Below are 16,075 nucleotides of genomic sequence, written 5' to 3' on the forward strand. Positions count from 1 at the left end.
TGCACTATTTCAAAGTAAGGAATAGTATGCACAGAGTCGAAGGGTTCCCCTTAGAGGTAAGATAGTGGCAAAAAGAGATAATACTAATGCTCTATTTTGTGGTAGTGTGGTCGAGCAGTAGGCCTATCAAAGGAGTAGTGTTAAGCATTTGTTGTACATACACACAGGCAATAAATGAGGGACACACACTCAGAGGCAAATCCAGGCCAATAGGTTTTGTTATAGAAAAATATATTTTCTTAGTTTATTTTAAGAACCACAGGTTCAAATTCTACATGTAATATATCATTTGAAAGGTATTGCAGGTAAGTACTTTAGGAACTTTGAATAATTACAGTAGCATATATACTTTTCACATAAAACATAAATAGCTGTTTTAAAAGTGGACACTGTGCAATTTTCACAGTTCCTGGGGGAGGTAAAGTATTGTTAGTTTTAGCAGGTAAGTAAACCACCTACGGGGTTAAGATTGGGGTCCAAGGTAGCCCACTGTTGGGGGTTCAGAGCAACCCCAAAGTCACCACACCAGCAGCTCAGGGCCGGTCAGGTGCAGAGTTCAAAGTGGTGCCCAAAACGCATAGGCTTCAATGGAGAGAAGGGGGTGCCCCGGTTCCGGTCTGCCAACAGGTAAGTACCCGCGTCTTCGGAGGGCAGACCAGGGGGGTTTTGTAGGGCACCGGGGGGGACACAAGTCCACACAGAAAGTACACCCTCAGCAGCGCGGGGGCGGCCGGGTGCAGTGTGTAAACACGCGTCGGGTTTTCAATAGTTTCCTATGAGAGACCAAGGGGTCTCTTCAGCGATGCAGGCAGGGGGGGGGGCTCCTCGGGGTAGCCACCACCTGGACAAGGGAGAGGGCCTCCTGGGGGTCACTCCTGCCCTGGAGTTCCGATCCTTCAGGTGCTGGGGGCTGCGGGTGCAGGGTCTTTTCCAGCCGTCGGGAAATTAGAGTTCAGGCAGTCGCGGTCAGGGGGAGCCTCGGGATTCCCTCTGCAGGCGTCGCTGTGGGGGCTCAGGGGGGACAACTTTGGGTACTCACGGTCTTGGAGTCGCCGGAGGGTCCTCCCTGAGGTGTTGGTTCTCCACCAGTCGAGTCGGGGTCGCCGGGTGCAGTGTTGCAAGTCTCACGCTTCTTGCGGGGAGTTGCAGGGGCCTTTAAATCTGCTCCTTTGAAACAAAGTTGCAGTCTTTTTGGAGCAGGGCCGCTGTCCTCAGGAGTTTCTTGTCTTTCTTGAAGCAGAGCAGTCCTCTGATGATTCAGAGGTCGCTGGTTTTTGGAAAGCGTCGCTGGAGCAGGTTTCTTTGGAAGGCAGGAGACAGGCCGGTAGGACTGAGGCCAAAGCAGTTGGTGTCTTCTGTTCTTCTTCTGCAGGGGTTTTTCAGCTCAGCAGTCCTCTTCTTCTTGTAGTTTCAGGAATCTAAATTCTTAGGTTCAGGGGAGCCCTTAAATACTAAATTTAAGGGCGTGTTTAGGTCTGGGGGGTTAGTAGCCAATGGCTACTAGCCCTGAGGGTGGGTACACCCTCTTTGTGCCTCCTCCCAAGGGAAGACGGTCACATTCCTATCCCTATTGGGGGAATCCTCCATCTGCAAGATGGAGGATTTCTAAAAGTTAGTCACTTCAGCTCAGGACACCTTGGGGGCTGTCCTGACTGGCCAGTGACTCCTCCTTGTTATTCTCATTATCTCCTCCGGCCTTGCTGCCAAAAGTGGGGCTGTGGCCGGAGGGGCGGGCAACTCCACTAGCTGGAGTGCCCTGCGGTGCTGGAACAAAGGGGGTAAGCCTTTGAGGCTCACCGCCAGGTGACAGCTCCTGCCTGGGGGAGGTGATAGCATCTCCACCCAGTGCAGGCTTTGTTACTGGCCTCAGAGTGACAAAGGCACTCTCCCCATGGGGCCAGCAACATGTCTCGGTTGTGGCAGGCTGCTGGAACCAGTCAGCCTACACAGATAGTCGGTTAAGGTTTCAGGGGGCACCTCTAAGGTGCCCTCTAGGGTGTATTTCACAATAAAATGCACACTGGCATCAGTGTGCATTTATTGTGCTGAGAAGTTTGATACTAAACTTCCCAGTTTTCAGTGTAGCCATTATGGTGCTGTGGAGTCCGTGTTTGACAGACTCCCAGACCATATACTCTTATGGCTACCCTGCACTTACAATGTCTAAGGTTTGGCTTAGACACTGTAGGGGCACAGTGCTCATGCACTGGTGCCCTCACCTATGGTATAGTGCACCCTGCCTTAGGGCTGTAAGGCCTACTAGAGGGGTGACTTATCTATACTGCATAGGCAGTGTGAGGTTGGCATGGCACCCTGAGGGGAGTGCCATGTCGACTTACTCGTTTTGTTCTCACCAGCACACACAAGCTGGCAAGCAGTGTGTCTGTGCTGAGTGAGGGGTCCCTAGGGTGGCATAAGATATGCTGCATCCCTTAGAGACCTTCCCTGGCATCAGGGCCCTTGGTACCAGGGGTACCAGTTACAAGGGACTTATCTGGATGCCAGGGTGTGCCAATTGTGGAATCAAAAGTACAGGTTAGGGAAAGAACACTGGTGCTGGGGCCTGGTTAGCAGGCCTCAGCACACTTTCAATTCAAAACATAGCATCAGCAAAGGCAAAAAGTCAGGGGGTAACCATGCCAAGGAGGCATTTCCTTACATACCCTACAGGGAGTGCAGAATTATTAGGCAAGTTGTATTTTTGAGGATTAATTTTATTATTGAACAACAACCATGTTCTCAATGAACCCAAAAAACTCATTAATATCAAAGCTGAATATTTTTGGAAGTAGTTTTTAGTTTGTTTTTAGTTTTAGCTATGTTAGGGGGATATCTGTGTGTGCAGGTCACTATTACTGTGCATAATTATTAGGCAACTTAACAAAAAAAATATATATACCCATTTCAATTATTTATTATTACCAGTGAAACCAATATAACATCTCAACATTCACAAATATACATTTCTGACATTCAAAAACAAAACAAAAACAAATCAGTGACCAATATAGCCACCTTTCTTTGCAAGGACACTCAAAAGCCTGCCATCCATGGATTCTATCAGTGTTTTGATCTGTTCACCATCAACATTGCGTGCAGCAGCAACCACAGCCTCCCAGACACTGTTCAGAGTGGTGTACTGTTTTCCCTCCTTGTAAATCTCACATTTGATGATGGACCACAGGTTCTCAATGGGGTTCAGATCAGGTGAACAAGGAGGCCATGTCATTAGATTTCCTTCTTTTATACCCTTTCTTGCCAGCCACGCTGTGGAGTACTTGGACGTGTGTGATGGAGCATTGTCCTGCATGAAAATCATGTTTTTCTTGAAGGATGCAGACTTCTTCCTGTACCACTGCTTGAAGAAGGTGTCTTCCAGGAACTGGCAGTAGGACTGGGAGTTGAGCTTGACTTCATCCTCAACCCGAAAAGGCCCCACAAGCTCATCTTTGATGATACCAGCCCAAACCAGTACTCCACCTCCACCTTGCTGGCATCTGAGTCGGACTGGAGCTCTCTGCCCTTTACCAATCCAGCCACGGGCCCATCCATCTGGCCCATCAAGACTCACTCTCATTTCATCAGTCCATAAAACCTTAGAAAAATCAGTCTTGAGATATTTATTGGCCCAGTCTTGACGTTTCAGCTTGTGTGTCTTGTTCAGTGGTGGTCGTCTTTCAGCCTTTCTTACCTTGGCCATGTCTCTGAGTATTGCACACCTTGTGCTTTTGGGCACTCCAGTGATGTTGCAGCTCTGAAATATGGCCAAACTGGTGGCAAGTGGCATCGTGGCAGCTGCACGCTTGACTTTTCTCAGTTCATGGGCAGTTATTTTGCGCCTTGTTTTTTCCACACGCTTCTTGCGACCCTGTTGACTATTTTGAATGAAACGCTTGATTGTTCGATGATCACGCTTCAGAAGCTTTGCAATTTTAAGAGTGCTGCATCCCTCTGCAAGGTATCTCACTATTTTTGACTTTTCAGAGCCTGTCAAGTCCTTCTTTTGACCCATTTTGCCAAAGGAAAGGAAGTTGCATAATAATTATGCACACCTGATATAGGGTGTTGATGTCATTAGACCACACCCCTTCTCATTACAGAGATGCACATCACCTAATATGCTTAATTGGTAGTAGGCTTTCGAGCCTATACAGCTTGGAGTAAGACAACATGCATAAAGAGGATGATGTGGTCAAAATACTAATTTGCCTAATAATTCTGCACTCCCTGTATTCAAATGATTGGATTACTTTGTGTCAACTTTAAGGTTTTCAGGGCAGCATTGAATTGTCATTTGAAATAAGATAAATGTTTTATTGTTTGGTGGCTTGTAGGTGCTTTTGTGAACAAAATGCTTTGGATTCTTTTGCCCCAATACTTGTATGATGATAATTATTTTGTTATGAAAACACTTTATATTCTGAAAATGTGTTGGTACAAAGGAGACACCTTCCTGTAATCCTCATTTATTCTTTAATTAATATAGAGCCAGTATATTTGGTGTTAACTTCAAATTGTCTGTAAATCTGGTCTTTATTGTAACTATTTATTTGTGCTGCACATAAACATTGCTCTATTAATTTATTTAGTTCTTTCTCCTTCAGCTGTTGCACTGTCTGCTCTCCTGTGTGCATGATATAACAGCAGCTCATTTTAACTGGATTAAGTGGAATTTTGATTTAACCAGGGTAATTTAACAGGTTACTTTGCATAAACCTCTGCTAATATATATTTCTTGTATTGTGTTCCTACCCTATAATTCTGAACAGTACTTGGTAATTCTCATATTAATATCTAGTCATGTTTTTGTTCAGCACTCAAATTGCAACTTCACTTTTAACTCACTTTCATTGTCCTAATCTCAATTTCTAATTTATGCTAGGGGTTAGATTATTTTTTTAAATTTTAGGAAGAAGTAAAATTAAATTAAATGTATTCAGGATATTTTTATTTGGTTAAAAAAAAAACGTCTTGCTATGGTTACAAACACGGGTTCTAATGCAATTCAAAACCTCCCCGGGGCCTCTGATGACTCTGGGAGGGTGCCAGGCAGTCTCCCTCCACTTTATGAATACAGCCCGAGGATGGACTCTCCAGGGCTTACAGTTAATAAATGCAGCCTGCCTGCCATATTGGTTCCCCACTTTAATGCATCTTCCTCTTGGACTTTGTGACTCATAAAAAAGCTTAGGTCTATGCAAATCATCCATGGAAAGGGTTGAAAAGAATTAGTAATGCAGATTTTTTTGGTTCTGCCTTTTTGTCTCTTCTATGGTGTTTCTGTTCTGCCAAATTATGTCCCACAGAGAAACAGACTAAGCCAAAGTATTAAATTCATCCAGTACATGGCTGTTAAAGACGTATAAAAAAAATTAAAAAGTAATATGCTGACACCGTATTAAGCATTTTTTAAATTTTATTCTTTAGTTTTTTCTGCATGGTGCAGATTAAATTTAGAGGTACCGGTTAAATATGGAGGTTTATTTTTCCTTTTGTCGCATGATTATTCCAATTGATGCTCGGACTGATCAAAAACCATAGCTGTTAGATAATATAATAATTCCCTGCAGGCTGTTTTTTTGTTTAAAGTGTTCTTTACTTCCTGTTCTGGTCAAAGAGAGAAACACACTCATTCACAACGCTTCGCAGGACTTTCTCCAGTCAGTATTTGACCTTTTAATTAACTGAGTTCTTCATTTGTCTGTTTGCTCTGTGGTGGCAAGGCCTGAAGAGGAAACTTGGTTGAAATGTGTGGCATGATGACAGGCTCGTTCTAGGGAATGCACAACATGGCATGCCTTTCTTTAAGGGTGCCATAGCTCTGTGTGAGCAGTCGAATTCTCACATGTACTAGTCCAAAAACAATTTGACAGTAGCTTTTCAAAGGCACACATTCTCGTAAGTATGCCTTCAGATTAAAAAGACAGATCTGATTTTGGCCACCTGGGGGAATGTTTTTTTTGTGATGAAGGTTATGCAAATACTGATCACCATGTTTTAGGCTTGCATAGCTGGTAGGACAAAACCTGACCAAACCTAGAACATGTCACCATATATTGCAGTATTAAGCTAAATAATATGTAATGTAATATACAGAGATATACAACTTTTTTCTTTATATGTTTATTTTGTAGTTTGCTAGAAGACAGAGTGACTCGACTACATGGTCAGTTACAAAGACATCAGCAGCATCACCTACTCTCCTCTCCGGGTTCAGGCTCTTCTGACAGTACAGTGCTTGATGACCTGTATGAGGATATTCACTGGCTTATCTTAGTCACAGGTTTGTATAGTTAAATTACCAGTAGTTTGTGCCTTCACAAATAAGGAGATGCTCTGGGGAATGTGTTCTTCAGATAAGTGCTTTAACAGCCACATTCTTCTAAAAAATGTATTTTTCTAAGCAATTAGTAATGCTTTTAGCAGAAAGTAAAAACCCGCTAACATTAGATATTACTTCCTTGAACATTGAGTCAGTCTGTAGCAATGTTTGTGCATATAAAAAATATGCCTTGGGCTTGTTTCAGGTCGGTGCTCTGTAGAGCAAGTTCAAGGCCTTCTAGTTATGGCCTCTTCTACTTAAATACTGCTCTTCAACATGTTTACCACTGGCAGAATTGCACACACTTCTTTTTTTTTTTTATTCTTTGTAGCTGTACTGGTTTTGTCACTGTATCAATCCATATGGTAAACTAACTAGGGGTGAGAGGTTCAAATGTCTCAGTTCTAGGTATTATTGCATCAGTGACCACACTTCCAGCTTAAATGTAATTGATCAAGACACCTTAGTATTGGATGCTTAATACCCACTTTAGGGAACTGGATAATTCATAGGTGACACAGGTTCTGTCTTTGAAATTACCTGTTGCTAAGTTCCTAGAAATTAAAAAGAGTATTGTTTCCTTAGCAAGAAACACGTTTCTGTGATGAATCCTCAGTGTAACAGTAGTAGCTTTGCACAAGCAGCATGTCATTCCACACAAAGTTGCTACATAAATAGCAATGCCAAAAGAACATTTTTGTTAGCTTCTTAGGACAAGATGGTCTCTCCTGTAGCACTCGCGGGGTTAAGAAGAAACAAAAAAAGTAAAGTTATAACTACCCAAAGTAGTTATAAAGAATACAATGTAATGTTTAAAGTGACACCAGTGCAACAAAAATAGACTACAGAAATTAGAAGTTCTCTCGTAGGGGATTTCCATATATAGTCGTAAGCATTGAATACTTCCGCCTGCCTGCAGGGACCCCGGAGCACTTTTTCAAAATATCTTCTTAAGTGTTGATGTTTTCCTTACTTCAAGAAGGCCTGCAAAGTCACTTAAGAATGTCAATATGCAGCCTAAAGGAAAGGCTACAGAGTCCGAAAGTTTTCATCTTGTCTGCTTTCAGAAAGGACAGTATGCTAAGGCACATGCGTTCAAATGCATGAAAGAGTTAAAAATTTCCTTCAGAAACCTTTTTTGCCACCAAAGTCCCTAAAACATCAGGGTCGGCTTTTTTGATTAGCCATCCATGGATTCACAAAGTACTAATGTTTTTCCCCAGTTTTGGTTAGGACCACAACCAAAAGTCCAGTTACCAATGGATTGACTGATTTTTTTCCAGGCAGATGTAGCTATCTATATCCTTGACTGTACACACTTTCCCAGTTACAGAAAATAAACTTCCACAGTCAGGCTTTCCCCAGTGTGGACTAGAATGCTATCTCCTTTGGGTCTGCTTGAAGCTAGTTGCCTTAGACTTAGAAAAGCTTTTCAGTTATAGAGATTCAGCAGGGTGTAGTCTGTACAGTCCATCACCAAGAAGATAAAATTCTTACAGATAATGTTCAGCTCGCTTTCTGCCTCTGTTGGCTCTCTGACTGTCTGGCTGGGCAGCACTTTTTAAAGGAGTATCTAGGCTGTGAATTGTGATTACCGCTTAACAAATCAGACTAAAGTTCCCACACTTCACCAAGAAAGTCTTCACCACGTAGCCTCTTCCTTCTCATCAAACAGCATCCCCCTACAAGTTGACCATCGTTGAGGGGACCATTGTTGTCTTCACCACCATTGATAGCACCTTTGTCAGCATCATCATCATCATCAATGCCACCTCCGTCGAGAACTTCATCCTTACTATATATTCCCTCGCCGACAACCTAGTCAATAACACAATCAGCCTGTATTAAGGTCAGCAAAACCTTTCTCAAACTGCAGGACACTTCTCCCAGCAAGGTGTCGCCATATCCTCCAAGTGCTCAGCTAAATCTGGAGGACTCTGATGACAAAGGTCCGTTTGGCCCTGTTTTACCAGCAGCCATTCTGAGCTGCTGGTAAAATATCAATATGATGATGTTGAAGGAGATGGCTCCTTTTACGGACAGTATTATACACCCCAACCCACTCATAGGTTTCCACCTTACCACACCTACGAAAAACATTCAAGGGAAGAAGTGCAGGTACCATTCCAGTTAGTCCAAGATCTGCAGGCTATGTTGCAGGATTACCGTAGATGCTTTCCTGAGCCATCGGACAGTGCACCACCACCACCTCCTCCTCCTTCACTACCAGTTCCTGTAACACCAAGGCTTGTTCCTCCACCAGTGACACCAAGAATGACTCCAGCATCGTCGGTGGTAGCACCACCAAGAGATGATCCCCTCGTCATCTGAAGATGATAGGGAGGAAGGTGAACTACAGGACACCTGCCTATGTCAAGACAAATTGAATGATTATATTGTTCCCACGCCCTTCTCTCCAGTACTGCATCTCTCGGACTCCCCTCCTGAAGACATATTGGATTTCTACAATTTCAAGGAAATGGCCGTAGCAAGGTTTGACTTACCTATTACAGTTAAACACTCCAAATGTTTCCTGTATGACTTCAAAGAGCAAGCAAGGAAGTCTATTCGAGCCGTTCCTATAATGTATCACATCTGAGTAGAGGGTCGCAAACTTAAGAACTCCAGCAACTGTGGCAGCAGTGGTACCACGTATAGATACAAAGTATATGGCCCCTGAGGATTCTCCCTCCTGCCTTACAGGACACCCCAAGGCGGACTCCGTAGTCTCACAAGCAGTGCAAAGGCGTTCCAAAAACCCTTCTACCCCAATTACCGCTCCACCTGACAAAGCGAGCAGACAGACAACATCAGTAAGCACTTCTCCAGTATGTCTGCCATCACAATTTGTGCAGGAAACTCACTAGCAATCCTGGGCCACTACGATAAACAAATGTGGTCTCATATAGGTGCCCTTTTAGGTCTGATACCTGAGGACTGAAAGTCAGAGGCGTGCAAAATTACAGGTGGGGGAGCACACATCCTCAGAGATCATAGACTGTGCAATGGATAATGCCTCCTCCGGATTCCGGCTGCTGGCAGGGGCTGCTGTTTTGCGGAGACAAAGATGGCTCAAAGCAACATCATTTAGGCCAGAGGTGCAGATCAAAATACTCAACATGGCATACAATGGTGAGACACTTTTTGGGAAGCATATTGACGATGCCCTTCTCACCATCAAGACAGACACAGACACTGCCAAGTCTTTAGGCATAATTACAATTTTGCAGGTTTACCTTTCACAGAGCACGAGGTAGAAGTCTTTCTACCTACAGAGGAGGCTATCAGTGCTATCATCAGCCCTTTCAATCACAGTGTAGACTTCCATACCAGCAGGAGCCATACCGTCCGCCTCCATCAGCGGCCTACAACAAACAGGCAGAGGGAAGACAATCCACTCAATCCAGGGACAGCATCCGCAAACCATGATTTAAATTGGGTGTCAGCTACCACCAAATCACATACAGTGGGCACAAAGATTTCAAAACATCTTTCTCAATGGCATGAAATAACAGTGGACAAATTGGTACTAGATCTGCTAATCCATGATCATACTTTGGAATTCATTCCAAAACCGCCAGACATGCCACCAAAAGGGAGCCCCCCCCTCCCTACCCCCCTCCATCTGCACTTATTACAAAAGGAAGCTCACATTATGCTCCACAAGGGATCGATCGAGAAGGTACCTTCTAATGAGAAAGGCACAGGTTTTTATTCTTGTTTTCTCTTCGTAAGAAAGAAAACGGGAGAATGGAGACCCATTTTGGACCTCAGAAAACTCAACAAATTTCTCTAGAAGCAATCATTCCGCATGGTCACTTTAACGGACATCCTGCGTCTCCTAAACCATGGAGATTATATGACCACTCTAGACCTGCTGGATACATATTTCCACATTCCCAAACACCCAAAACATAATAAATATCTACGTTTCACCGTAGCTGGCACCCATTACCAGTTCAAAGTCCTCCCATTTGGCCTCACATTTTTACAAAATACCTGGCCCCGGTTGCAGCAGCTCTCAGTACACCCGGTCACGAAATATTCCCATGCCTAGACGATTTGTTGCAAAAGGCACAAGCACCTATTCAAGTGGCCAAAGCCACAAAGGATTGTATGACTTTGTTCCACAATTTGGGGCTTACTTTGAACCATCAAAAATCAGTCACTATCCCTCTACAAGAGATGACATTTCTAGGATCCATCCTAGATACCAGACAAGACAAAGCTTCTCTCACTATAGAAGGACAACAGAAATTAACTCAGCTAACCCTCACAATATCCAGAAAAAGGTCAGTTTCAGTGCATCACTTCAAGCCATTGCTAGGAATGATGTCATGGGCAATAAACCTGGTTTCCCTAGCACGCCTGAAAAATCGACCTTTACAAGAGGAACTTCAAAAACAATGGATTCAGACAGCGGGTGTTTTGAGATCCTCATAACAACACCAAGAATATTCAAGCTTTCGAATGGTGGACTCGCATCTCCAGGGGCCTTGCTTTCCTAACATAGATACCAAACTTCACCATCATAAAAGACTCCTCTCTGGAAGGTTGGGGTCGTCATCGCCAAGACTTGCAAATCCAGGGCAAATGGCCCGTCTCTCAGCGGTCCATGCATATCAGCTGGTTAGAGCTCAAAGCCATCTTCCTCGCTCTCCAAGCCTTATCACCTCGTACACAAGGATCTTAAGTGCTGGTACGCATGGACAACACTACCAGTATGCATTATATAAACATACAAGGAGGTACGAGGTTGCAAGCACTCTCCAAAGAAGCCCAGAACCTATGGCACTGGCTGACAGCACACATCACTCTAAGGGTCGAACATGTGTCGGGTAAGCAACAACTTGGCAGACACGCTCAGCAGATCCATGGAGCGTTGTCACGATTGGGAGCCGGATCAAGAAGAACTCACCAAAAGTTTTCACCTTTGGGGCAAACCGGAATTAGACCTCTTTGCTATGAACAAGAAAAGCAAATGCCTTTTCTGCGCCAGTCGGCATCCACTGCGGGGATCATGGGGGAATGCCCTTTTGATAAGATGGTCCAGGATATTTGCATACGCTTTTCTCCCCCATTCCCATGATACCAAGAAAGATGAAAGTGGAGAAGTGTTGTTTGATTCTGACAGCTCCAAAGTGGCCCAGACAACACTGGTTCATAGTTTCTTCTCTTGTCCGGGGCAAAGCCTTTTCGTCTGTTTACCAAACTAATTCTGCTGATGCGGAACCAGGGCCAAGTTCTTCACCTGGATCCACTCTCTCTTCAATTATATCCATTCCTCCTGAATTCCGGAATATAGACATTCCCCAAGAATACAAAGATATCCTGGCAAGAGCAGGTTGAACAACAGATCTTACAGATTAAAATGGAAGAGATTTTGCTTATGGTTTCAAAAAGAAAACTTGCACCTGCTCTGGGCATCACCAGAGCAAATTTTACCTTACCTCCTTTCCCTGGCTCACTCAGGTTTGATGCATGCATCTGTGAAAGTACATTTCACAGCTATATCCATTAACAGACGCACTTCACAGAATACTTTGCTTTGCTCATGAAAGGCTTATTCCACGTCTCCCGTCCAGTATGACCACCACCTCTGTAATGGCATCTAAACATAGTCCTTTCTCAATTGATAAAACCACCGTTTGAGCCAGTTCACAAAGTGGGCTTAAAATTCCATACCTGGAAAGTGGCCACACTGTTGGTGTTAATGTCCACGAGAAGAGTGAGTGAGTGAGATTCAGGTGTTTTCAACCTGAGAGTCTTTCCTCAGATTCAGAGATGGAGGATTAATATTAAGAACTAACCAAAAGTTTATTCCAAAAGTACCCTCACAGTTTCGTCTTAATTGTACAGACATTCTTCCCAAATCCAACCACCCCAGGAGAGCAATCTCTGCATACTTTAGACATAAGAAGATGTCTTTAAGTTTTACTTACCTCGTACCAAACCCTTTCGAAAATCAGAACAGCTATTTGTAGCATATGTGCAATCAGGACAAGGCGCTACTGTTACAAAAGCAACCATGGTATGGTGGATTTCAGCAACAATACAGTTTTGCCATGCTACAGCAGACAAACCTCTTTCTTCCAAGGCAAAAGCACACACTACAAGAGCTGTTTCCACTTCGGCTGAATTGTTCACAGGAGTTCCAGTCGAAAAGATTTATCGTGCTGCAACATGGAAGACTGTACACGCGTTCACTCAACACAGTTGTTAAGACTAATCACACAGCAGTGATGCAGCAGTCGGGCAGGCTGTGTTGTGACATCTATTTCAGTAAGGTGAGCCTCTGTTTTCACTATTTTCTCTCATTTGACTCAGTGTTTTGTGTCGCAGATCTCATTATATATTTAGCATCATACATGGTAAACATATATTCTGCTTGTTATTACTATTATTATTATTATTACTACTATTACTATTCTTCTTGCTATAACTTTTACTACCAACCGTCCACAATGTACGACAAGCATAACAGCATAATATTTTGAAATTGCTTGCTATTCTGATTCACGCATTTGAATCTATTAAAAATCCAATAGTGGAGAACAAAATGAGTTACTTACCTGTAACTGAAATTCTCCAGTATTGGTAACTTTCATAGATCTACATGCAGCCCACCCTTCTCCCCATAAAGGCTCCCCTTATGGCTCCTTAATATTTATTTCACTTGTGCTGGAAAATCTGAGACTGTGGCTTCTGTACTGAGGGTTCTAGAGGGTGTTGTCACCTGATTGGCTGGACCGCTTGTCTTTTCTAATGATCGAAATAAACTGTGAAAGTGAATGCACTTTAACATTGTTTTCTATGGAAAGTTTCTCTATACTGCTATTTTAAGGTACAGTGGGACTCCCACTTTGGAGATGATTCAAGCATGTGACTTTATGAAAGACACCAATACTGGAGAACTGCAGTTACAGGTAAGTAACTCATTTTCAGCTCTATTGACCTTCTTTATGCAAATAGAAGTACTCTTCATTGATTCTGCTGCTTCTTCAATGCTGTGTGCCTTCTCCTCGTATTTATCCACCAAAAGTACTGTGTGTTCCACTCAGCTCCCCCATTTTTACACATAAGCCTGTGTATCTTATTGCCTCCAGTGCCTTTCTTACCACCAGCCTCCTATCTCATCCTTAAATCAAGCTCTGTCCTCTTATACTTCTCTGTTGTTCTCTATCATCCTCCCATATCTGCCACATGGTCTCTCAGGACTCGCTGTGATGCCCACAAATCTGATGTCAGCCTTGCAATCCCCAGCTACTCCTCTTAACACCCAGACAGTCCTAGAAATTCTGGGGATCAAGAATGGGGTGTTTCAGGGGATATTTATGTCTCAAAAGAAACACGTAAACCATGACATAATTTTTGTATGCCCATGTGAAAGCTGAGGCTGGCTCATTGAATAAGTTGGTAAAAACACTAGTGACAAAACTAGAACAAGGCGAATCACATACTTTTAGAAAATCAGTGGTCATTTTGTGAACTTTACTCTATTCTGTGCAGCTGGCAATCAGTGGCATACAGGTAACTATTCCAATCTATAGTGAATCCTAAATGCATTCCCCACGTAAAGGTTCTGTTTTTGCCACCTCCTGGTCGGCATGGCTGGAAAATCTGTTCCCACGTGCTTAGAACAGAAAAAATATGGGCCAGCGCCCGTCCTACGCTCCAAACTTGTTTTCAGGTATAGTCGCAATGACTGATTAAAACAACGCAAGATTCAAAGGTAAGACAGATTTTATACCAACCATCTAAAGCCTGATAATGTGATTCACAAATTTTAATGTAAGTCAAAAGCAGTTTACCCTCTTGTCACTGTATTGAATTATGACTTTAGGATGTCATAGAGGCTAATAAATAGCTTTTCCTTAATCCTGAACAACACAAGTTTCACTGTATTTTCTTATGTTCTAATTATTTAAAGGCTACCTCTTAGCTGATGATTCTCAGGGAGAAACTCCGCTAATACCTCCAGAAATAATGGAGTATTCAATTAATAATTCGACAGAGGTTGATATCAACACAACACTTCAGGTCTTAGGATCGCCAGGAGAAAAGGCCTCCTCTATTCCAGGATGCAATAGAACTGATTCTGTGATTAGGTAAGAAAATTATGTACTTTGTTAATGTTTCAGAAAGCTGGACTCTGTTTGAAACCTGCAAATGTTGCTGAGCTGGTGCTAATTCTGCAGTCTTCAGCCCCACAGATAAATGAACAGACAAATATTTAAATTTCCCGAACACCAAACACCACATCCAGTAGGTGAAAATATGACTTGTAAAAGAAATGATATGGATGCAGAGTGTGTTATATGTTGTGTGTTGCAGTTGGGTTACATTCAACCAAATCAAATCTGAAATGAAGGTGATGGTGGTTTTAAAGGAAACTTTGAAATCTTACAATTGGTTTCCATGTATGTTGGGTTTCAGGTCTCATTAAAGGGTTAGTGAAACCCATTGACAAACAGGAGCATTCTCTGTGTAATGACCCCTTTCCATCTATTCTAGTTAGAATATGTTCAGTATTTTGATTCCTCTCATGGCAATGCTTACTAAAAGAAAATCAATTAAAGCAGGGGCTGTAGTATCTTGAAAATTAGTAGGTGCTACCCTGTAACAAATTAACAAAAGTGTATTGCCTGATACTGTGCCAGTGTATGTTTCCATCCAAAGCAATAAGTAACTGGTCCGCTTTAAACATATGTGGAGACGTTTCCTCCATCTGACATCAGACAATCAGGATTCCAACTAGATACAGCTTGTTTGTGTCCCTAGATGATAATAAACCTACTGGATTTGAGTGACACATTTAAGCTTGTTGACCTTGTAACCCATCTTGAGTAAATACTCTATTGTTTTGGCCTGTCATAGGAATTTCTTAACAACTGGAAAGACTTAGGTGGGTGTCTCATATCCCTAAGGCCCTTCAAATTTATATTTTGGTGGTCACACCGAGGTTGACATTGTCTCCTTCTCTGTAATGGAGAACTTAAAAAAATGTTTACTGATGTTAGTGGGTATGGTGTTAGTTAATATATATGTTCGATGGCATGTGTAGCTGCAGATACACATGCTGTGCACAGTCCGCCGTCTGGTGTTGGGTTTGGAGTGTTACAAGTTGTTTTTCTTCGAAGAAGTCTTTTCGAGTCACGAGACCGAGGGACTCCTCCCCTTTCGGTTCCATTGCGCATGGGCGTCGACTCCATCTTAGATTGTTTTTTTTTCCGCCATCGGGTTCGGACGTGTTCCTTTTCGCTCCGTGTTTCGGGTCGGAAAGTTAGTTAGAATCTCGGAAAAAATAGTCGGCAGATGTACACTGGGTAAGTGACATTTTCCATATGGTACTGTAGAGGGAGGACCAAGTTAATTTAGAATTCCAACGGAAGACATACAAGCCTTTTTAGAATCTCGGAAGTCAAAGGCCTACTTAGTTTACAATGAAGGCAAGAAGCCTACCTGTGAACAGAAAGGAGCAGTGGACAAACTGATGTCTTCATAGGCATGTCATATGAATTATGTATTTTGTGGGGGGGTGCACATATCTGCAATCTGTCTGTCACCAGCGATTAATATCTTAGGTGATTATGGACAAAGAACTGTCCTTGACCCCCAGGTGGCATACATAGTGCCTAAGACACAGTTTGACAGTTCAACTCATGATACTGGTAAGCACAAATACATTTAGGAATTGGACTAGTGCAAATACATGTAGACAGCTCAGGTTGTTGTATCTTATTTTTATGTTTT

At 42.9% G+C, this 16,075-nt stretch overlaps 1 protein-coding gene across 1 annotated transcript in view; it reads left to right on the forward strand.

Moving 5' to 3' along the window:
• The window catches only part of XPO4 (exportin 4), a 517,538-nt gene that overhangs the window by 310,500 nt on the left and 190,963 nt on the right, over positions 1 to 16,075 (forward strand). Inside the window, exons 12-13 of the mRNA XM_069202267.1 lie at positions 6,135 to 6,283; positions 14,253 to 14,430. Of these exons, the coding sequence (XP_069058368.1) occupies positions 6,135 to 6,283; positions 14,253 to 14,430 (327 nt within the window). The remainder of the gene's footprint in view (positions 1 to 6,134; positions 6,284 to 14,252; positions 14,431 to 16,075) is intronic.

The sequence above is a fragment of the Pleurodeles waltl genome, chromosome 8 (genome assembly GCF_031143425.1).
Source record: "Pleurodeles waltl isolate 20211129_DDA chromosome 8, aPleWal1.hap1.20221129, whole genome shotgun sequence".
In the NCBI taxonomy this organism is placed as follows: Eukaryota; Metazoa; Chordata; class Amphibia; order Caudata; family Salamandridae; genus Pleurodeles; species Pleurodeles waltl.